The sequence below is a fragment of the Periplaneta americana genome, chromosome 7 (genome assembly GCF_040183065.1).
Source record: "Periplaneta americana isolate PAMFEO1 chromosome 7, P.americana_PAMFEO1_priV1, whole genome shotgun sequence".
Taxonomy (NCBI): domain Eukaryota; kingdom Metazoa; phylum Arthropoda; class Insecta; order Blattodea; family Blattidae; genus Periplaneta; species Periplaneta americana.
Window position 1 is genome coordinate 22,225,637 of NC_091123.1, and position 25,003 is coordinate 22,250,639.

General features: G+C 34.1%; 1 protein-coding gene across 2 annotated transcripts in view; it reads right to left on the reverse strand.

Moving 5' to 3' along the window:
- Nucleotides 1-25,003, reverse strand: part of LOC138702968 (sodium- and chloride-dependent GABA transporter 1-like) — a 135,939-nt gene that overhangs the window by 80,045 nt on the left and 30,891 nt on the right. For both annotated transcript variants that reach the window (XM_069830408.1, XM_069830407.1), the window contains exon 2: nt 16,836-17,160. In XM_069830408.1, coding sequence (XP_069686509.1) covers nt 16,836-17,157 — 322 coding nt within the window. In that variant the 5' untranslated portion in view covers nt 17,158-17,160. The remainder of the gene's footprint in view (nt 1-16,835; nt 17,161-25,003) is intronic.

Genomic DNA, 25,003 nt, shown 5'->3' on the forward strand with positions numbered 1-25,003 from the left:
TTTTCAGCATCATTCTTTCTCCACACTTTCCAACACAGTGGTTTATCAATGAAACCAAAATTCAAGATATTCGTAAAATGCTTAAGTACATTCGTGATGAAGAAGGCGTGCATACATTTTAAGAAAACATTATAGCATGGGAGACAACAAAGAATTGAAAGATGAAACTAAACTGTGGTCTCGTTATAACACTCCTAAGAGTTGTCTGTGCTCTTGTGATTAACAAATTGTTCAAAATAATGTTGTTCAACAATTGCAATAAGGTTATTTTATAATTTTGGTATAAACACATTTAGTTAAACATGTTTATGTGTCAGTAACCTAATAATTATGATGCAGGATTGAAGTTAATTTGCAGAATAACTTAAGTCGTGAAGATAATTACATTTTTACGACCTGGAGAAGAATACAAAAGTATGAATTTTTATAATAAAACTATTTCTCTTACATATAAAACATTATATTGTAACAATACATGGTTTAGAGAGGCTAAAAACAGTTTTCTTTAATTTCCTCAAAACTACTTCCAAGGACGTAAGTCGTTTTGCAAATTCACCATTCATTTGCAGTAGGGAAAAATCTATCTTCGCCACATTATTTGTCAGCTCATCGGATCACTATGACCACCAACTGAAGGTTCATTTCCTTAACAACCAAAATATTAAGCAGTGTAAAAACAGCAACAGTGCTTTTTTTATAAAAGACTGCTGAAAAATAAATCGAAATTTAAAAAAATGCTATAAAAATATTTAGAATTGGAGAAAATGGTATTTAGTGACGCCAAAAATAAAAACAAAAAAAAAAAAATGACCCATCGGAACAAAAATGGCAAAAATGAAAAAAAAAACTGCAACATAAAAATGACATACACTATTTTGTTTTGTTATAACATAAAATGAATTACTGTATTAAAGAGCATCGTTTTAAAGGTAAAGAAAAATAATGACATTTCATCAATATCCGCCTCGTATTCAACAAGTCTTTGCCTGAAAATTGGACCTGGCTCTATCCGGACTGAAGCAGGATGGCACACCTGTCAGCAACGGATTCACGAAAGGTACCCAGACTATATGTCACACTGAAGACAATAACCGCACAAAGGGCTAATATGAGTCTGAATATATGGGTCCGTTCCTCAGAAATTATCTCGGTCGGGTTTGAACCCGCACGTCTTAGATACAATGACTAGCCAGTAATAACTAGACCACCGAGTATGACGTCATCTTTGTGACATTAATCTTTTAATTCTGTTTGCAAATAGGTTTGACGTTTTACGTATGCACCTAAAATTATTCCATTGTGAGAGGAAAGCCAATGCGTTGGAATGCGCCATAAATCTTTGAAATTTGACGGCGGAGGCCTGAGTGCAGTCCCCCACATCCTCCTGCGGCCACGGCTGCAAGAGACGTCACGATGGTGAAATATGACAGAGCAGCACGAAGAGTTGTCACGTACAAAAATTTAACACCGCAGCCACCCACTCGAGGGCTGTGCGAGCGACGCTTTTAGAAAGCCGCTCATTACACGTGTCGTTAATCTGGAGCCAAATAAAGCGAGAAACACGCTTCACGCCCACCTCGTGGTCATTAAAGAGCCGGGACTTCGGAAGCGCAATTCTTTTGTCACGTTATTGATGTTGCTGGGTTACGAAATAATTTGTAATACAAAAAAATGACATAAGAATATCTCTTTCAAGTTCATTCTTCTCCTTTTTCTTCTTCTTCTTCTACTTATTATTATTATTATTATTATTATTATTATTATTATTATTATTATTATTATTATTATTATTATTATTAATTAGGTCTACAATAACTATAGGCCCTACCGGTATCCGAAAATAATTCTTCCTTGGCACGTTACCACTATGACGATTAATATAATAATAATAATAATAATAATAATAATAATAATAATAATAATGATTTATTTAACCTGGCAGAGTTAAGGCCATACGGCCTTCTCTAACACCCAACCAGGAGTAAAACTGCGTTACAAAAACCACTACAAATTTACAAAGTACACTACAATTTTACACACAAAACTGAATAAGATAATAATAATAATAAAATGTAAACAACAAGTAAGTAGAAATCAGACATAATATATAACATACAGAAAGAAAGAAAAAATCATAATAAAATGTGAACAGCAGGTCAAATTAATGAGACATACAAAGTATAAAAAATAAGACAATTATTGATAATAATAATAAAAATTATAATAATAATGATGATAAAAAGAATAATGATGATGATGATAATAGTAATAATAATAATACTAATACTAAGAGCAGTAATAAAATAGTGCAGTACAAAGCATACAATGAATACAATATTTTTAAGTACACACAGTAAGAAAATTATGATTATATATAGCTCAACTTATAACATTATAGATATACCATTATCGGAAAATATGAAAACAAAAATATAAAATAAGTTAAATATCACTAGAACATAAAAAAATGTGAATACGTGGAAACATGAATACAACACTTGTCATAATAGTAAGTTAGTTTGGCAACTCGTCATAAGATAATTTTCTAACTTGGATTTGAAAGATACAATGAATACAATATTTTTAAGTACACACAGTAAGGAAAATTATGATTATATATAGCTCAACTTATCACATTATAGATATACCATTATCGGAAAATATGAAAACAAAAATATAAAATAAGTTAAATATCACTAGAACATAAAAAAAAATGTGAATACGTGGAAACATGAATACAACACTTGTCATAATAGTAAGTTAGTTTGGCAACTCGTCATAAGATAATTTTCTAACTTGGATTTGAAAGATTTCAATGTTCGGCAGCCCTTGACTTCAGGCGGCAGAGAGTTCCAGTGACGAGAGGTAGCAACAGTGAAAGATGAGGAATACAGAGATGATGTGTAAGTGGAATTTCTAGCGTGTTATCGCGTTGTGATCGAGTATTAATATTATGATAGCGAGAGATTATTGTTGCTAAGTTAGGAAATAATCTATAACAACAGAAATTTAACAATGATATCTCTTTCAAGTTCATTATTATTATTATTATTATTATTATTATTATTATTATTATTATTATTATTATTATTATTAATTACAACTGGACCCTACAAATCAACTGATTTGTTTGTATCCTTGTAGCGGAAGTATTTGGCATTTGTCTCTGACATAACAATTTTTCTGGTTGCTTCACGATCGAGAAAACCACTAAAAACTCCGATTAAATTGGCCTACTACGGCTTTTAACGAATCTACCAAATGCGAGTGTCTTGCCACTGAGCTACCTCGTTCGGTAGTATCGATCTTATTTTGTGAAGTAAATGTACTAAATATATTCCCTGGCTGCTTTTTTTAGTAGGTTATTTTACGACGCTGTATCAACATCTCAGGCTATTTAGCGTCTGATTGAGATGAAGGTGATAATGGCGGTGAAATGAGTCCGGGGTCCAGCACCGAAAGTTATCCAGCATTTGCTCAAATTGGGTTGAGGGAAAACCCCGGAAAAAACCTCAACCAGGTAACTTGCCCCGACCGGGATTCGAACCTGGGCCACCTGGTTTCGCGGCCAGACGCTCTAACCGTTACTCCACAGGTGTGGACTTTCTGGTTGCTAAGATACAAAATCGTAATAATATATTAATAATAATAATAATAATAATAATAATAATAATAACAATAAAGGCTGTCGATTTCCAAAACAAACGTAGTTTTAAATTAGATATGGCTCCAATCACAGTCGGGTTAAAAGGTTGTAGAACGAGAAGAGATTATTATCATTGGCTTATAATCCACATCGTTGCATTGCCTGACAATATTTACTGTGTTCTGATTGGTCTGTTTCGGCACAATACTCTTAAATTGTAAAATGTTTCCTTCTCCTCATTATTATCAATACTGAATGTAACAGTCAACTATTAGATTCAGCGTCTGAAATATCCAGTCCTAATAATAATAATAATAATAATAATAATAATAATAATAATATCATTATAAGCATTTTAATAATAATATTAATAATAATACTATCATTATAAGCATTTTAATAATAACATAATTATAAGCATTTTAATAATAATAATAATAATAATAATAATTATTATTATTATTATTATTATTATTATTATTATTATTATTATTATTTATTTATTGATATTCATGTGCTGGACAACAGCCATTGGCCAATAAAGGTCTAGCACGGTGATACAAATAATGCAATAAAATTAACAACTATGGTACACATTACATAATAGAGATAACAACAAAATAAAGAACATAGATTACAGTGATTAGTTTATAAGAATTAATACTATTATATTTTATGGAAAGGAGTTGATTCATACAAAAGTATTACCAATATGTGTAGAAAGATAATGCAATTAATATTAGCAAAGACATTTCCATGTTCTAATACTTATATACATTGAATGGATCGAAATCGCCTACATGTAAGTTAGCATGTTTAATACATCTGGAGACCGGCGAGGAAGATTTAGAATTTCTAATATAGAAGAGTTTGTGATGTCTCATGTCCTTCATAGGAATACAAAGGCTGACACTGTTTAAGAAATATTGACAATTAATGTCATCTTTAAGGACCTTACATAAGAATAAGTAATCGAGATCATGACGTCTGGCATACAGGCTTCGACATTTAAAGTGCTCGCATTTTTTATCATAATAATAATAATAATAATAATAATAATAATAATAATAATAATAATATAATAATAATAACTAGCATGAAACAATCACTGTTAAATTCGTTTGATTTGCATTTCTAAATACAAGTTACCTTTAAAGTCACACTTGATATGCCATATTAGCGCTGTCATGTAAGGAACATAACAATGTATGTTAAATTGTTTCATACTATGTTCAATTTCACTAATTTACGTTGGTCAAATCAGTCCGGAATAGTATATACAGTCATGAAGCTCAATACGTAGTAATTATGCGTCCATAGATAGTTGCTAACCACTAGGATCGCTACTATCGCCTCATCACAGACAATGCGAAATAGTACCTGCACAGTCTATTGTTCCTAGTACCCTCATAAACTCAAGCTTCGTGACCGTATATACTAGACTGTGACTATAGGGTACTATTTTATTTTAGCGGACTCTAAACTCAAAGCCTTCAATTGTCTCCCAAACAATTTCAATTGTCTCCAAAATCACGCTCACGGCCTTCTTGGTAATTAACAAAACCAATATTCCATATTCAACCATGGTTACAGTAATTTGTTTTCAATACTCTCTTATGTCAACATCTACGAAATTAATCCTGTCATTTAGTTAGTCAAGTAAATACAACATAGTATGAAACAAAATATTGTACGTAACAACTGCAAAAGCGCCTTTTACCATGCTTGTTTAGAAATTCCGATCTCGTCTAGTAAACATCTCATTCGTAGGGCATATACAAGGCGTGGTTGTTAAGAAACGAAATCGTGCTAATATTGAAACTGACATAAGGAAATCGCTGTTAATTTGATGTTATTTGCATGATTAACTTCAACTACACTTTAAGTCGGAAGTAGTAGTTATTTAATGCATGTGAATGTGTCATGAACAATTTCCCCAAGATGAAAAGTCGTACTACCTAACTCAATAATCTCCACCATAGGACTTCGGCGTAATATAGTATCATTCACAAGAACTCAGTTTACGCGTTGGAGGGTCACAAACGATATTCCAAAACGCGATATGCATAAATAATGAATTGTTTTCCTTCTCGGCTTGAAAGTCTCCCATTTCCTTTTTATCTGTACTTTTGGTATCCAACTTTGACAGTATGACCTTATTCTCTTTCATCCTTGGTTCTCCACCGTAATGCTGATTAGATTCCTCTGTCGTATTTGGTTATACAGGGTGTTTCAGAAATACTTTGACAAACCTTCGGGGCATGTTCCTCACACCAAAACAAAAAAAGAAGTTCATATAAAGATATGTCCGAAAATCCTTAGTTTTTCAGTTATTAATGAAAGAACATAATGAAACATGTTAGATATTGTCAGCTTGGTAGCAAGTGTTGCAACTTTAATAAATCCAGAAACTCATAACAAATGTTCAAATGACAAATGACTGTAGTAAACAAGTCTCCTTGGCAATACATAGTCATCTAGGATACAATGGGTGCATCAGCAGACTTGTATCGATAACATCATTCGATTATCTAACAAAATGAATATTATTATCGGTTATAAACTTAAGTTGTTGAATTGTACCTCGTAACGCGTTGAACGTAAACTTTCATTGTTATGAGTTCCTGTAGGTCTACCTTTTCAATCTCAATTTCGGAAAACATGTAGGGTAAACATTGGTAATTTCGTAGCAGTGGTTATTTCGTGATACTTTTTCTTTGCTCTTTCGTGAACTAACCAATGGTGTTACGAGATTAAAATTTCCGCCAAGGGATTGCATATGTTGTCCGGTTTCCAGAAACATACAGCTACGTTTTGTATGACTATTGTAGCTGCTTCAGTGAGCTTTTATGTTTGGAGAGAGAAAGTTAGCGTCGACTTCTCAGGCGTACGAATTTTGTGGATGTTTGTAATTACATTACAAGCTTCTTACTAAAGGTAAGCATATAATATTTGGTACAATGATTTATTATATCTTAATGAAAATTTAGGAAATGTTTTTGGAATTTTAGATACAGCTGTAGTCGCCATATAGGCTTAGCTTTACCGATAGAAATCTTAGCTGTTTAAGGCGAAATTTTGTTGAGCATTAAGCGTTACATTTTATACTATTTTAAAAATTGTATTGCAATACGAATTTTAGAAATCTGAAGATAAGATGTGATAACAAAAAAGAAAAGGGGGACTCAATGGGTTCAGTGTAGCTTCTGTTTGATATGTTATCACGCTAAGTGCCAATGATAAGTGCTAGATGACTTACTTGCAAGAATTGTGATAGAAGATGAAACATGGCTCCACCATTTTGGACCGGAGACAGAGGCAGACAATCATGCAAATTCACCAAAGAAATAGAAATTCAAAAGTGCACCTTCGGCAGGAAAAGTTATGGCTACTGTGTTTTTCGATTCAGAAGGACTCTTGCTTGTGGACATCATGCCACACGGAACCACCATTAATTCTGACGCGTATGTGGCAACTCTCAAGAAACTTCAACCTCGACTGAGTCGTGTTCGACGACATCGGGAGAAGCAGGATGTTCTGCTATTGCACGACAACGCACAGTCATATGTCAGTCACAAGACCACAGACCAGATCAGAAAATTGGGATAGACAACACTGAAACATCTGCCTTACAGTCCTGGTCTGGGACCATGCAATTACCACTTCTTTGGTAAACTGAAGGATCCCTTCGCGGAACTAGGTTAGAAGATGACTGACTCCCTTGTGCACGCTGCTAAAGAGTGACTCAGGCATGTTGGTCCAGACTTTTACCGTGCTGGTCTACAGGCCCTCGTTCCTAGGTTACGTAAGGCAGTTGAAAGGGACGGGGATTATGTGGAAAAGTGACATTTTGTTCCTAAAGGATGTATCTACATTCTGTGAAAATAGCAAAGCTGTAGGATAAATATATAATTTTAAACAAATGTTATGCATTACTTTTGGAGTTACCCTAGTAATATAGGCTATAGTAAAGTCCGTAATAAAAGTGTTCACCCTTTCAGGACAAAGAAGATCCCTTTTCAATTTCAATTTTTACTTTGATTTCATTCTTATTATGTATTGATATGTATTTCTATGTTTTCTTGCTATGAATATTAGACGGAATTACTATGTTTGAAGTCTTGTAACAATAAATGAGAATTTCATTTGACTTTAATGAATTTTTCCACAATTCTTCTACCTCTCACGAAATTATCAATGCAATATTACGAAATTACCAAGGTTATCACGAAATAACCAACCTTTTAGAGTAAGTTGTAAAAGTGGTTTTTGGCACTTGATCAAGAACGTGTCCAATCTTTTATGTCTCCAGATTTGTACAGCAAATTACAATCCCTTAGATGAAAAAATCGGAATAAGGATATATTTACACATTTGCATTTTAAATTAATTTTCAGGAAATTATCACGAAATTACCAATGTTTACCCTATACAATTTTGGAGAAAGTAATTATAATTACAGTTTTGGAAATAGTAATACCAAATTCGGAAGATGTAAAGTTCTTAGGAAAATATTTGGGGCTAAGAGGGATGAAGTTACAGGAGAATGGATAAAGTTACACAACACAGAACTGCACGCATTGTATTCTTCACCTAACATAATTAGGAACATTAAATCCAGACGTTTGAGATGGGCAGGGAATGTAGCACGTATGGACGAATCCAGAAATGCATATAGAGTGTTAGTTGGGAGACCGGAGGGAAATAGACCTTTGGGGAGGCCAAGACGTAGATGGGAGGGTAATATTAAAATGGATTTGAGGGAGGTGGGATATGATGATAGAGACTGGATTAATCTTGCTCAGGATAGGGACCGATGGCGGGCTTATGTGAGGGTGGCAATGAACCTGCTGGTTCCTTAAAAGCCAGTAAGTAAGTAAGTATGATATTAACTTTACATCTTCCAAACTTGATATTACTATTTCAGAAACTGTAATTACTTTCTCCGAAACTGTGTACATGTTTTTCGAAATTGAGATTGACAAGGTAGACCTACAGCCCGCTGTCTCTTTGTATCCAAAAATGTGGCAGGCTTTGCCGGAAATGGAATAGCTAACAGCGCCACACGTGACCGCGGTTCACACAGCACCAGTAAACCACACTTGTCTGTGGTAACATCATCATGTCCTTCAAATGACGACAGTCTATGATTTTTGCCGGATAGTGGGCCAAGTTGTAAAGCGAAATTGCTGGCATTTTGTGGCAATTACTGCTTCATCCCGTGACTCCATTTACTGAAGCAGCTGCCATACTGGAAATTACATTAGGATAGAGAGTGCGATTCAAAACACTCGAGTGGGCAACCGAGTTGGAGAGATTGCCTGGGAAGTCAGCAATCGTCCGTCTGTTGGTTGATTTTAAATGCCAGCACTTATAAGCAGGAAAGATCACAAAGAACGACTGTCAATTGTTCAAGCGTAACAAAGGATGGATTGACGGATCCATCGATAGCAACGTAGGGTGAGGTTGCCTATATCGCATCACTTTAGCATTTATAATTTTTATTGAACAATAAAAATTTTATTTTCTACATTCCTTTACAGAGATACATTCCCAGGACATTTACCTTTCATGTAAAAAAGAATCCTTGAATTTGAATTAATATTTTTTAATTAGAATGACATTTTCGAAACACTTGTCAGTGGTGTCATCTAGGCAACTAGTTTCCTAAATAGCACCTGCGGCTTCTTAAATCGCACCTCTTTATCTGCAGGTAACAGGATGAAGGAAAGCTTTTAATATTGAACATATTGAACAGTATTTAATATGAATAATGTAATAAATGCAAATTAAAAGTTTATTGAAATTAATGACAAAGAGTAACGCCTATTAAAATTAAATTGAAAAAATAGGGCATAAATTACGTAACATTTAAACTGCCTGAATGCGCTTTTCTTTGTTACACATTTGCCACGTACTTCACCAGGCAGTTCAGACTGTAAACTGCGTCACCTTTTCTCAACGATTATCTCAAAGCCACCGAAGAATTGCTTCATGATATACGCTGTCTGAAATGGTTTGAAGATAGGAACCTCTAAAGGCTGGGCCTATGAGTATTATGACGAGGAAGCTGAAGCAAGAGCACTCCATTTTCCCGAGATAATCTAATAACTTCTGAATTTTTGGAATGGATCGTATCGGTGGCTAAAATTTTTGGGGACTTCTTTTGGACGGTTACAATTGTTACAGTTGCTCATATCGCAACGGTGCGAATTAGGCACCTACAAAGTGGTGCGAATTGAGAAATTACGTCATAAGGTATTATTTCCTTCATTCTAGCCTATAATCACCACATGTTCGAAAATCGTACAAAGTTAAATATTCTATATTTCCTTAAACCAGTAACATTTTAAGATTATGGATTGCTTTGCATACAAATCCGTTATTTAGTTACAAAATGTTAGCTATATATACATCCACCTGAGCGATTATATTAGATACTCTATCACCACGTTGCAGACACAAAGAAGTGGCAGAAAACAAGTGACATGGTGGAAGCACAGTCTAGTATATACAGTCGCGAAGCTCAATACGCAGTAAATATGCAAACATTAGATAGTTGCTCACCACTAGGATTGCTAATATCGCCTCATTACAGGCAATGCAAAATAGTACCGTCACAGTCTATTGTTTCTAGCACCCTCAAAACTCAAGCTTAGTGACTGTATATACTAGACTGTGGTGGAAGTTGATATGGTAGATTGTAACAATACCACTAGATGCCACACTACTACAGTAACTTGTTTTAAACTAGCAGTGGTGCCATTTAGGAAGCGGTGCGATTTATGCTACTCTACCCTATAATCAGCGAAGCGTTCATAAAAGAAAGATGGAATACATCACAAATTCATCACGTTGTCTAATGAATCTTATTGTAGATGGAATCAATCGTTTGACATCAGATCCATCAAAGTTGCAAGGCCGATATTTCTGATGAAAAGTTTGATGAAGTTATTTGAGGTTAGATTTAGGCCGGTTACACACTACAGCGAGAGCTATAAACTATGTAATGTGTGGACACGGCTTAGCTTAGCCTAACGCAGTGTTGCCAACACATAAATTGTGTCCTCGACAGTCTAAAGGCCCATTCACAATGAAAATTAAACAACCGTAACATAAACACAGAAGTTTGCGTCCAGGGTACCAAATGGGAATCATTCACAATGATTCACATAAGCATTGACATAAATATTACCGTAAGACGTTAACATGAAAGTTTGCAAACTCCAAACTTTCATGCTTATGCTTACGTGATTTGCAAACAGAACACAATCGTGGAGCGTTGAAGTATACGACAGAATATGAGGAAATGGCGTCGTTGTTATGTTTCCATGGTTACCAAGTATCTTTGCGGTTATGTTTATGTTCCCATCGTGAATGCTCTTGATTTTACCGTAACGTTTACATTCTTAAGTTAACGCTTACGTTATGTTTAATTTTCATTGTGAATGAGCCTTAACACCTGGAAACCCGTCAGAATCAGTCAAAATAAAAAAAGACGCACTCATATCTATATACAAATAAAAAGCAAACCTTAACACAACTTAGTTACCAATCTTGATTAAAATATTAATTCGTCAACCTCTGACTTGATTACGAGAAAATCTGAAACAGGGGATTCTTTATCATGATATGGCACGGACAGGCCTTTTCAAATAAAAAGTAAAATTTCCTAAAAATTAAACAATTAAAATGACAACAGCTAAAAAAAGGCAGAAAATCCGTTACCCGTCAAAGCCATACTTTTCCTGTCCGCTACGTTGAAATTCCGTCACTTTTGACGGAATTTCCGTTCAGTTGGCAACACTGGCCTAACGTCTTCACACTATAGCGAGAAATAGCACTATTTTTTTTAATGAAATTCTTTTTGACACATATCTTGCGGTATTAAGAAGGGGTGGGAATGATATCGTTCTAAGCCACAAAAACAAAGTTTTATAGGAGAGCGTGTCAAAGGTATAGAGTCCAATGCTATTAATTGCAGTATCATTATTTCTTCGGCGTACACTTACGTCATTAATTGAGTAATTTTTGTAATATTTTAATAGTTTCCCCATATGTGTATGTAAGAAATGAATTCGCACAAAAAAACCATAACTTTTTAATAAATGGACTCATAAAATATACTGAATATCAAGAAAACCCATCCAGGAAAAAATCGCTGTAAAGGGATACTGTAAACATAACAACAGAAATTACTTTCTCGAAATGTAGACTAATATATTTCAGTGAAAATTCCGACGTGGGTATTTTGCAGGATCACATTGTTTTCTTAGACACTCTTTGTTGTGAGAGAGTAAAAATTTACGCGGGATTCTAACCCGCGTGATATACAGGGATATCATTTTATTTTTACTAACATTTTTAATATTAACTTGTCTATACCTCTGGATCAACGCCGTTTGATACCCCCTTCCACGGCTGGAGTTCGATGATACTGGCGTAATATACAAACAAATCACTTTACTAGGTATAAGAGGGAAGAAAAATAGTTCATCCATTTAAGTAAACTAGGAAATATAACGCTTTTGATTTTGAAAATTTTCATTAGGTTTTTGTTTAATCAAAATACAGTACAGTATTAACAATGAGTGTTTTTACTCACAAACTGAGCTGTCCATGCGAACGTATTCATTATGCAGTGTATATTATACTGTCTACAGCACATTAGCGTACAATATAGACAATGGAATTAAATTGAAAAATAATCATAATATGGATATTTAAACACATTTTTGAAAATGGTGGCCGTTCATTTCGATACAGGCTTCAGTTCGAATGTGTGTAATTCCAATTACCAGTTTCGTCCTTCGTACTAGTAACTCATGTTGAAATAATTCTATACCTACTCTCAGAGTACCTTACGTACTGTAAATTCAATCTTAACTTCTGCTCGATCCGAAAAGATAAAATTACTCAGACATACTATGTACTGTTCGTGCAAGTGGTTATGTCGCAGGATCGCAGAAAGGGGGGAAACCACGTGACAGTTAATTACTTATCGAGGCCCTTTTATTTAAGTTATTTTAAACAATTGTATGGGTATAATATTACGCAGACGTCCAGTTCCTAACAGAAATTAATGTTCTAAGAAAAGAGCTAAGACAGCCCAGCTACTAGACTTTACAGAGGGGCGAACAGAAGCAGGTGGGGAAAACCGGAATGCGAAGTAGGCAAATGGACGACAGTATCTGTGCGAAAATGATGCAATATTGAAAACTCTTTCGTCACTGGAAAACGCGAACATATTTTTGAAACGTACTGTTTACTATGACTGTATATGCGGTCTTGGATCTGTGTGGAGGGCGGTTGAACTTCATTAGTAGAAGGGGTGGGAGTGAAGTACATTAAAAAACTCAGGTACAATAAAAATTGAAGTAAAAATAAAATGATGTCCCTGTAGTTTGTAACCAGCCCCCTTACCAACTGAGCTGAGGAAAACCAAACAAAGTCGGCAATTGAGGTTTATGTGTTTGTTCATTTTCCCGCAATTGTGGGCACGCGAAGTGGCGTGGGGGCGGACACGAGAGCGCTGGCTCTACTATCACGGCCCACGGTCGCTCACAGATGCAATCTTTCGCTGAACTGATACGAGTAACGTCACACGCGATGAGAAATTGTCCAGTTATTAGCACTTCCCATGTAATTGCGCGCTTGTCTCTCCGTTGCCATGGCTTCGCTTTGACCCTGCAGCTCTCTTTTGTTTTTGTTTGGCCTTCGGAAGTAAACAGTAGATTACAGATCGAAACACAAATACGAGGTAATAATTTCAAATGGGTCACAACTCAAAAAAAAAAAAATTCTTACGTTATTTTAACTTCGCATTATACGAAGTGTAAAAAAATATATCCATGGAAATACACGTTTTATACATTTCTGATATGTGACCCGTTGCGCAAAATGGGACCTGAAGTCGTGAAAGGAAATTTTACAGGAGAACAAAAAAACGAATTTGCGGTGTAAAAACTGCATTTCTATGTTTTGACAGCTGCGCTACCTGTAGGCTTTTTTACATACTAAACTAGGACGTAGTTTTATACAGTGCTTCTTAAATACTTAATCTTTCTTATATTTTCTAAGAAAACAAGTGAAAATTTTAATTGCATTTTCCTCGAAAAGTACATAATGTAATATCAACATATCAACAATGATACTCCTGAGTGGTTCATTCTCTATTTGTATTATTCTTTTAGTCTCAAACTAAAGAAAAAACGTATTTTACAAACAAATTTAAATTAGTGTAACTCTGAAAATATTGAGAATAGGAACTATGTTTATATGACATTTTTTGCTCAAAATCTCTTCAGAAATAAGCTCCGTAAAGGACGGTAAATCCTCGTGAATCACCCTGTATAAGTACTCCTGTGACGACAATGAAGAAAAAAGAGGAAGTGGGACTGAAGATACATGAGTGCAGAAGAAAATACAGGAGGGAGACAGGGAGGGAAGTAGAGAATAAGGGAGAGAAAAGGGAGATAAATGGTAGAGAAAGGGGAAGGTTGGGAACAGAAGAAGAGAGACCAGAAAATAGATGAAGATGAGTGAGAAAGAGTGAAGGAGGAACGTGGGATAAAGAAAGATAAGAGAATGTAAATAAGTTTTGTGCGAGATCGTGCGTATTTGCTTGGTTTCCGCACAAAAAACCAATCCGCGGAAAGCCTAAAATTCCACATTCAGTATTCCCAACCTAACACACATAACAATTTCCCTCTTCTTACCGCTTAAGTGACATATTGATTTTACTGCTTTAGGCTTTTAACATATTATTTTTAGAGACGTTCAATATAGTAATAATTATAAATTGGAAACTTACCACTGCAATTTCACCTAAATTGCACTGTTAATTATTGTTTTTAAATATTTGCAAAAATTAAGTAAACTCTACAACTCCACTAAAGTTACTGCATTCGTGATGCAAGTAACATTAAGGAAGCCGTGAAAAAATCAACAAGATTCCAGAGTCATCATAGACTGGGGGGGGGGAAGACAGACATATATCACGGCCTGCTGGAGTATAGTAAACACAGAAAACATTTTAAAGCAACAATGTTGAAGATAGATATTTTTGTTTTGCAAATTTGCCGTCATTGAACAGAAACCAAGATGGAGTTTTCATTGCAACTAATTAGAAATTCCTCTTTCAGGTATGTAATAAACGATCTTCGCACAATATAATGTACGATACACGAGCGGTATATTTTCTTTCAATTCTAGGAAATTAAAAAAGCTCAACTACGTTTCCCTTTTTCAAACTTTTCCTCGAACATGAAAACTTCAACATACCGCTCTTGTACCGCATATTACTAATAAAATGAGAAGAGGAACAGAGCATCTAGGTGGAGGAAGAGAGGTGAAGGTAGAAGATGAGAGGAGGTTGGAGGACCTGACCACTTGTGCGTCAATTCGCACGTATCCGTGAATTAATGGTAGCGGCGAGCGGCACCTGTTCAGGAATGCAGCCAGACTGATCGATCGCAGCGCCGCAGCGGCAGACGTCCTGCTCAACACTGCCGACATGATGCATGACAGTGAAGAGCGCTTGACATGAATGTAAACAGTTGAAGTCTCGAATGTTTTTCACACATTCCTAGATAAGAGGGCAGTGGACTCAAATCTGCAGGAAAATAAAGTAAGAGCAATACAAATCCTCAGCATAATAATGACTTTTTTCTTCAGTTATTTATGCTCTACCATCATTATTTTGGGGAGTTTATATAGTTTAAACCCTGTATACAACACATTAACATTTTCCTTGCAGCTTTTCAAATGAGTTTCGGAATTAATTTCAACAGAAAACCAAATATAGTGAATTTAAATAACTCAATTACGCGTTATCTTCTATATCTGAGCTCTAGGTCTCCGGTAATGCGGAGTGACTTAAAACCGGGACTTTGAAGATTGCAACGGGCCAATATCTTTTTGTGTAATTGTATCTTAGGCTAACAAGTAAAACAATTATCACTGTGTAACAAATTTTAACTTTTTTTTTTTTTGCCCTGGGCATGTGAAACATGTTTTCTATAATATAATATGAGCTTCCTGAATACGAACATCACAATAAAAAACAGTTGTTGGTTACGGTTTTTGTGAAATTTTCGAATTTATATCTATTCAAAATACTGCTTAATATAATGACAGTAACGTTAAATATTCACTGTTCAGAAGATTACAGCTTTATTTCTCTGCATTTTCTTTTATACTGGACATCAGATACATCACGAGTTAAAGTCCAGCAATAGTCTACTGTCCTTGGTATTTCGGGGGAAAAGTCAAAATAAAGAGTGTCAATTGGGAGGCCGGAGGGAAAAAGACTTTTGGGGAGGCCGAGACGTGGATGGGAAGATAATATTAAAAGGGATTTGAGGGAGGTGGAATATGATGATAGAGACTGGATTAATCTTGCTCAAGATAGGGACCAACGGCGGGCTTATGTGAGGGCGGCAATGAACCTCCGGGTTCCTTAAAAGCCAGTAAGTAAGTAAGTATACTTTGTCGTCTGGTAGAGTGTAAGAGAAGGCCCTATGGCCTTAAATTTGCCAGTATAAATAAATAAATAAATAAATAAATGAGTGAGTGAGTGAGTGAGTGAGTGAGTGAGTGAGTGAGTGAGTGAGTGAGTGAGGGAAAGAAATACACATCTTAAGTAAAATCAGTCAAACTCAAGCGAATTCATACCGCGAACCTGTTTCACCCCTTCCAAATAGACTCGTAAAAGGGCAGTAAAATAATTTCCGTTTCTACGAGTGCTTCTAACATTGTGGCCTATTTATAATAATATTGTTTTCACATCATGGTCGTCACATTTGTAAAAAAAAAAAAATAGTTGCACACGATTTTTAAAATAAAATGCACACAAAATGAATTATATTGTACATCTCAAAAACCCGAAATCATGGAACATTTTGCTTGCTACTTTTGAATTCATGAGGTCGAAATTAGTAAGAATTTGTTAGTTCTATGTCTGGCGAAAAATGACTCTTGACCATTGTTATTAATCTGCTCCGAACGGCTTTCATTTGATCACGCTTAGTAATATTTAACACTATATGCTCTCTCTCTCTCCGTGAATTACATGATTTTGAATGTCAGTATTCTATAAAACGTTAAAAGCCTCCATAGTAGAACACATCAATTTGAGAGCGAGTATCAGAATTTAATTAAGTTGCATTGCATCCGGAGTTGTACTCACCGCCGCCGTTCTTGTAGCAGAGGTACGGGAAGCGCCACACGTTGCCGAGTCCCACAGACACGCTGATGCAGGAGAACAGGAAGTCCAGCTTGTTGCCCCAACCACCACGCTCCTCGCCGTCTTCCGGGGCGCCCGGAGTCTCCGGGCCTCCCGGCGTGCTGCTCACCTGGGCCGGGGGCGCCACTGCCGCCGTGAGGGACCCGGACACCACCACCGGGCCCTGCCGCATGATCTGCACCGGCTTCGCCGAGAACTCGATGAAGGTCTCGTCTGGGTCCACCGGCTCCTTTTCCTCCCCCCAGTAGTACATCTTCTCCGACATCACCTGGTGAGAGCACAAAGTTACGGCTGCGATCAAAAAGTGACAGGAGATGGCGTAAAACGTTTATATGCCCTTGTTCGGTGTTCCTCTTTCCCAGCATTGCCTGACGATGCAACCGACATGTAGTTTCGGAACGTTGGCTGTCTCTGCACCTATGTTACGATACAAATTCACCAAATCTTTCAATACTAAGTTTGTGAGAATTTAATTAAATGTGACTACTTAATACAGTTAGTAAATGAAGCCCAATGTCTTTGGATTTTCTGTATTTAATATATGGTTTCTTCTTTCTTTCTTTCTTCCTTTCTTTCTTTCTTTCTTTCTGTTCTTCATTCATTCATTCATTCATTCATTCATTCATTCATTCATTAAATTATTTACTTATTCATTGCTTCATAGACCACTCTCTTCAATTACTTAATTAAATATAATTAATTTATCAATGTTTTTCATACTGCCTTTCATTGATTTATTTATTTACTAAATCATTCTCTTATACTTTCAATCATTTATTCATTCATTCATTCATTAAATTATTTATTTATTCATCTGCTTTACAGGAAGCTTTACCTGAAAGATTAGATTTGTATTTATTCATTGTTTCATATACCACTCTCTTCAATTATTTAATTAAATGTAATTAATTTATCCATTTTTTCATACTGCCTTTCATTGATCTATTTATTTAATAAATCATTCTCTTATACTTTCATTCATTTATTCATTCATTCATTCATTAAATTATTTATTTATTCATTGTTTCATAGACCACTCTCTTCAATTATTTAATTAAATGTAATTAATTTATCCATTTTTTTCATACTGCTTTTCATTGATTTATTTATTTACTAAATCATTCTCTTATACTTTCATTCATTTATTCATTCATTCATTCATTCATTCAATTATTTATTTATTCATTGTTTCATAGGCCACTGTATTCAATTATTTAATTAAATATAATTAATTTATCCATTTTTTCATACTGCCTTTCATTGATTTATTTATTTACTAACTCATTCATTCATTCATTCATTCATTCATTCATTCATTCATTCATTCATTCATTCATTCAATTATTTATTTATTCATTTTTTCATAGACCACTCTCTTCAATTATTTAATTAAATGTAATTAATGTATCCATTTTTTCATACTGCCTTTCATTGATTTATTTATTTACTAAGCCATTCTCTTATACTTTCATTCATTCATTCATTCATTCGTTCAATTATTTATTTATTCATTGTTTCATAGACCACTCTCTTCAATTATTTAATTAAATGTAATTAATTTATCCATTTTTTCACACTGTCTTTCATTGATTTATTTATTTACTAAATCATTCTCTTATACTTTAATTCATGTATTCATCCATTCATTAAATTATTTATTTATTCATTGTTTCATATACCACTCTCTTCAATTATTTAATTAAATGTAATTAATTTATCCATTTTTTCATACTGCCTTTCATTGATCTATTTATTTAATAAATCATTCTCTTATACTTTCATTCATTTATTCATTCATTCATTCATTCATTAAATTATTTATTTATTCATTGTTTCATAGACCACTCTCTTCAATTATTTAATTAAATGTAATTAATTTATCCATTTTTTTCATACTGCTTTTCATTGATTTATTTATTTACTAAATCATTCTCTTATACTTTCATTCATTTATTCATTCATTCATTCATTCATTCATTCATTCAATTATTTATTTATTCATTGTTTCATAGGCCACTGTGTTCAATTATTTAATTAAATATAATTAATTTATCCATTTTTTCATACTGCCTTTCATTGATTTATTTATTTACTAAATCATTCTCTTATACTTTCATTCATTCATTCATTCATTCATTCATTCATTCATTCATTCAATTATTTATTTATTCATTTTTTCATAGACCACTCTCTTCAATTATTTAATTAAATGTAATTAATTTATCCATTTTTTCATACTGCCTTTCATTGATTTATTTATTTACTAAGCCATTCTCTTATACTTTCATTCATTCATTCATTCATTCGTTCAATTATTTATTTATTCATTGTTTCATAGACCACTCTCTTCAATTATTTAATTAAATGTAATTAATTTATCCATTTTTTCACACTGTCTTTCATTGATTTATTTATTTACTAAATCATTCTCTTATACTTTAATTCATGTATTCATCCATTCATTAAATTATTTATTTATTCATTGTTTCATAGACCACTCTCTCCAATTATTTAATTAAATGTAATTAATTTATCCATTTTTTCATACTGTCTTTCATTGATTTATTTATTTACTAAATCATTCTCTTATACCTTCATTCATTTATTTATTCATTCATTCATTAAATTATCTATTTATTCACTGTTTTATAGGCCACTGTCTTCAATTATTTAATTAAATGTAATTAATTTATCCATGTTTTCATACTGCCTTTCATTGATTTATTTATTTACTAAATCATTCTCTTGTATATTCATTCATTCATTCATTCATTTTTATAGCCTTATGTTAATTTATTTCTTAATTCATTCCTTCATTCTGATTTTCTTTCTTTCATTCATTCATTCATGCATTCATTCAATCATTCATTCGTATTTTCCAATTAATTAAGTAATAAATTCGTTTATTTATTTGCTTATTCATTCTTTCATACTGTTTTCATGCATTTACTTACTTATTAATTTATTCATTTTTTTCATGTTGTATTTCATTAATCAATAATTGATAATTTTATAATATGCACAAAATGTTCTCTTACTGTATATCACCTGTGTTCAATGTTCCATTCATTGTGTTCTCCAACTGAAGATGACTTTTTAAATAAGTCGAAAATATTTGTGGAAATATAACTGTGCAATGTAATAAAGCAGAAAATTACTTCTGTATAAATATAGATTGATAAGTTATAGAGTGAAACTACACAGCTATAATTTAATACTCAAAAAAATTGTTTTGAGACGGAATAAGAAACGTACTTTTAAAGAACAGACAGTGCAAAATTTTAACACAATTTATTGATTTATTTCAATATATTTTTAATATGTCATATCTAGTGAAACTACTACCATGAGAACGTCAAAACCTGGGTAGACCGAGAAAAAAAGTTGGATTCAGACTGTGAGAGACAATATGACCTTAGACATACGAGATCGATAACAACCCGCATGGAGTTGGACGATGTCGACGTAGCTGGAACTTTTTGTATTTAAATCTTCTCTCGCTATCTTTCACTTTTGCTGTTAGGAGCTTCAGATATTCAAACCGTGAATGGTTACCGACGGTAGAATTCGATCTTTTAAAGTTACTGCTGTGGAACATTCTGGTTCATATGATGTTGCGATAGATTGCATAATTCCACTTTAAAATATTGTTAATTAGAATATTCTAGAAACAGCTGCAATTGAAGTTCGGAATTAAAAAATACGAAAGGAAGAACCGAGTATCGAACCCTGTCAGGCAGTCGAAACATTCATACGAACACATCACTCTAGCTAAGAGCCATGAACTATACTTACTTACTGGCTTTTAAGGAACCCGTAGGTTCATTGCCGCCCTCACATAAGCCCGCCCTTGGTCCCTATCCTGAGCAAGATTAATCCAGTCTCTACAATCATATCCCACCTCTCTCAAATCCATTTTAATATTATCCACCATCTACGTCTCGGCCTCCCCAAAGGTCTTTTTCCCTCCGGCCTCCCAACTAACACTCTATATGCATTTCTGGATTCGCCCATACGTGCTACATGTCCTGCCCATCTCAAACGTCTGGATTTTATGTTCCTAATTATGTCAGGTGAAGTATACAATGCGTGCAGCTCTGCGTTGTGTAACTTTCTCCATTCTCCTGTAACTTCATCCCTCTTAGCCCCAAATATTTTCCTAAGAACCTTATTCTCAAACACCCTTAATCTCTGTTCCTCTCTCAGAGTAAGAGTTCAAGTTTCACAACCATACAGAACAACCGGTAATATAACTGTTTTATAAATTCTAACTTTCAGACTTTTCGACAGAAGACTAGATGACAAAAGCTTCTCAACCGAATAATAACAGGCATTTCCCATATTTATTCTGCGTTTAATTTCCTCCCGAGTGTCATTTATATTTCTTACTGTTGCTCCAAGATATTTGAATTTTTCCACCTCTTCGAAGGATAAATCTCCAATTTTTATAGTTCCATTTCGTACAATATTCTGGTCACGAGACATAATTATATACTTAGTCTTTTCGGGGACTATACCTAAAACAATTTATGAACGGCTTGGTCAGACACCCTGTACAACACTGGACAGGTAACGGAAAACACGCTGTTTCATTTGTTTGCAATAAATCTGGAATGGATCCGGTAAAAGCAGGTGTGTGAAAAGCTTTCCAGCTGCATGTGCGACTTGCAGAGTGCCCCGAGCCGGTTTACGGCTCATAAGCAACGTTCAACCCCCGGTGACAGGGAAGTGAGGATTGAAACGTCGAGCCGCTCATCACCTGTCGACGACTGCTGGGAAACTCCTCTGACATCTATTAAACTCTCTAAACGACGAACTGGTTGGGAGAGAGAAGAACTGCACGTATTAACGGACTTACCCATGAGCTAACGCTCCACGCTGGGTACTCGGGTTCAAATCACGAGGAGTTCAAATGTAATTTGTGGTGGAAAGGGGAAATATTCCTTGGCATCCTATGATTGAGTGATCCAACATGTAGATATTGATAATAATATCACACATTATTTATTTTTAGTATAAATACATCACCCACTTAGAACACCTTACGAAGAAATATGCAACACATTTTCGCTTGTCTCTTTCTATTTGAATAGTGTGGTCCCAAAATTAGCTCAGTCCATTATTTTGGTCATTTTTATGATTTAATAATAATAATTATAATATTAATAATAGTAATTATGATTATTATTATTTATTTATTTACTTACTTACGTTACTATTCATTTATTTATTTATTTATTTATTTATTTATTTATTTATTTATTTATTTATTTATCTTGCTCAGGATAGGAACCTATGGCGGGCTTATGTGAGGGTGGCAATGAACCTCCGGGTTCTTTAAAAGCTAGTAAGTAAGTTTATTTTTTATTTATTTACTTACTTTATTTATCTACTTACTTATTTTTATTTATTTATTTATTTATCTTGCTCAGGATAGACACCTATGGCGGGCTTATGTGATGGCGGCAATGAACCTCCGGGTTCTTTAAAAGCTAGTAAGTAAGTTAGTTAATTTTTTTATTTATTTACTTACTTATTTTCATTCAATCAATCAATTATTCATTCATTCATTCATTCATTCATTCATTCATTCATTCATTCATTCATTTATTTATTTATTTATTTATTTATTTATTTATTTATTTATTTATACTGGCAGAGTTAAGGCCATACGTTCTTCTCTTACATTGTATACAAGTATACAAGGAGTGAAAATTTAACAAAACGTTAAAGAACAGGATACTAACATAGGCTATTACAAAAAATAATAGCATAACAAAATAGACACTAAACTATAAGAAAATAATAACACAATATAAAAAAAGTAAGTTACATATCAAAGATTGGAATATAATAAAAGCAACTCAGTCAGTACAGATAGTTAACAGGGAAAAACGTAAGGAAGGATACAACAAATGGAATGTAATAAAATAATAGAAAATAAGAAATTTAAATAGAATCAACAATAAAAAGGATAGGATAATAAATTTATCTGGCGATCAAGAGAACAAAAAAAAAGGAAAAAGAAGAAAAAGAAAATATATTTTTACAAAACTATCGCAGAGGAAAGGGCTTATAAGTGAAAGGAATCTGAATTGAAAAAATGCAACTTTAGTTTATTTTTGAAACTAGATAATATCCGACAGTCTCTGATAGAGAGTTCCAAAGATTAGCTACAGAGACGGTGAAAGATGAAGAGTAGAAGGATGTTCTGTGTTTAGGAATTGAGAGTGTGAGCGAGTATCTATTTCGTGATATGAGAACAAATGTTGAAAACGAGAAGCTAAGTAGCTACACAAAGATGAGCAGAAACAATAGTTTCAGTATAAGATAAAGAGTAGTTTCAGGCAAGGTAAGTGAGTGTGAATATCTGGGAGATGAAACGGGTCGGTTATTCGTGCCCAACCCGGTATAAAGCAAATTCAAGGAGAAAACCAACCCTCCAAGATCAATATGAATAAAAATTATGTAAATGAACTCAGACTTGAGGACTGTGTATGAAAATAGGAACAAAACTCCCCCTTCCCAATTCATTAAAAACCAGACGGACATGCTCTGCGCCGTCTGCATTTTCAACACGGCCAGAAACTCCGAAAAAACATGTTACACGCGACATTGCGGGCTTACCCAATTGCTAAATCAATACGAACGGAATTTCGTTAGTGTTTTGTTCGGATGAGGTGTGCGACTGATAGAACTAGTCTGACCCCTATGTAAAAAGCTTGACCTGATGGAAACATTGCCAATTCCTGTTACTGACCCGGTTATTTTTCTATAACTGGAAAGGGGCTTCCCACATTACAGAGGAAGCAGGACATTTAGTTCAACGAAGATAATGGATACAGTTCTACGAAATGTTGGTTATCAGTGCAAACTTAAGAGTGGAATGCGTTGAGTCAGTCAATATTTAGTATGTTTTTCAAATAATTCATGTAACTATGTAGAGTTAAGTTATACTGACGAACTGTTAAGTTATGTGAATAAAAAATAACTACTTCACTGTGTCAACAATGTGAATTTTAATATTGTGTTACCTGTTTGACTAGTTTCGAATCAAAATTAAATTACGGTTTATTTAACGACGCTCGCAACTGCAGAGGTTATATCAGCGTCGCCGTTGTGTCAGAATTTTGTCTCGCAGGAGTTCTTTTACATGCCAGTAAATCTACTGACATGAGCCTGTCGCATTTAAGCACACTTAAATGTCATCGACCACGGCCGGGATCGAACCCTCAACCTCGAACATAGAAGGCCAGCGGTATACCAACTACGCTACCGAGGGCGACACTAGTTTCGATGTTGTTTGCATCACCCTCAAAGGATGCTTACAAATGTAAATTATTAGAAGTATTAAGCAATTTCTGCCACTTGAAAAGAATTTGGAATGTGATAAATTCGCAGTCCCTAATGGGTATGCAAACTACAAAATAGTAGAGTAGAAAAAGTTGCCGTTTCAGCAACGTAATTATTCCGTTTACAGGTACACAGCGCCTTGCTGTAGCGGCAACCACCGAGACGACGTTGTCAGTGCAGTGGCCGATGCAGCTTGGCGTACTGAGTTTGGAATTTTACTTTCTATCTTCTCTTTAAAGCAGATCCCTCCTCATCTTCATATAAAGATTAAGTTTTCTCGCATCGTCAGTCTATAAACCTATAATTTCTTTGGGATTTTGTCATCAGTATTATCCTTAAATGGCGATACCTTTCTTTTTCTTTTATAATGTAGATAGCAATAGAATGCAACAAACTCGCACACTTCAACCAAAATTTGGGCTTATTACGAGCGGAGGTACACCATTGGCCTGCAAAAATTTAATGAAATTAATTTTTTATCTCAGCTACTATAAAAGCTAAATGAGCAAAACATTTCATGCTTAATATACATACATTAAACTTTATAAAACACTACCTATTCAGAATATTCAAATAACTGATAATTACCTGTAAAATAATACCAAATTTGCATATCTTTACAACCGTAAAATATTTACAAAATAAAATATGCAATTAATTAAATATTTGCATGATTCTTTTACTGGAATGTTTTAAAGACATAAGCAACAACATAGTTGAAGAGTTGGAGAAGTTCAAATATCTGGGAGCAATGGTAT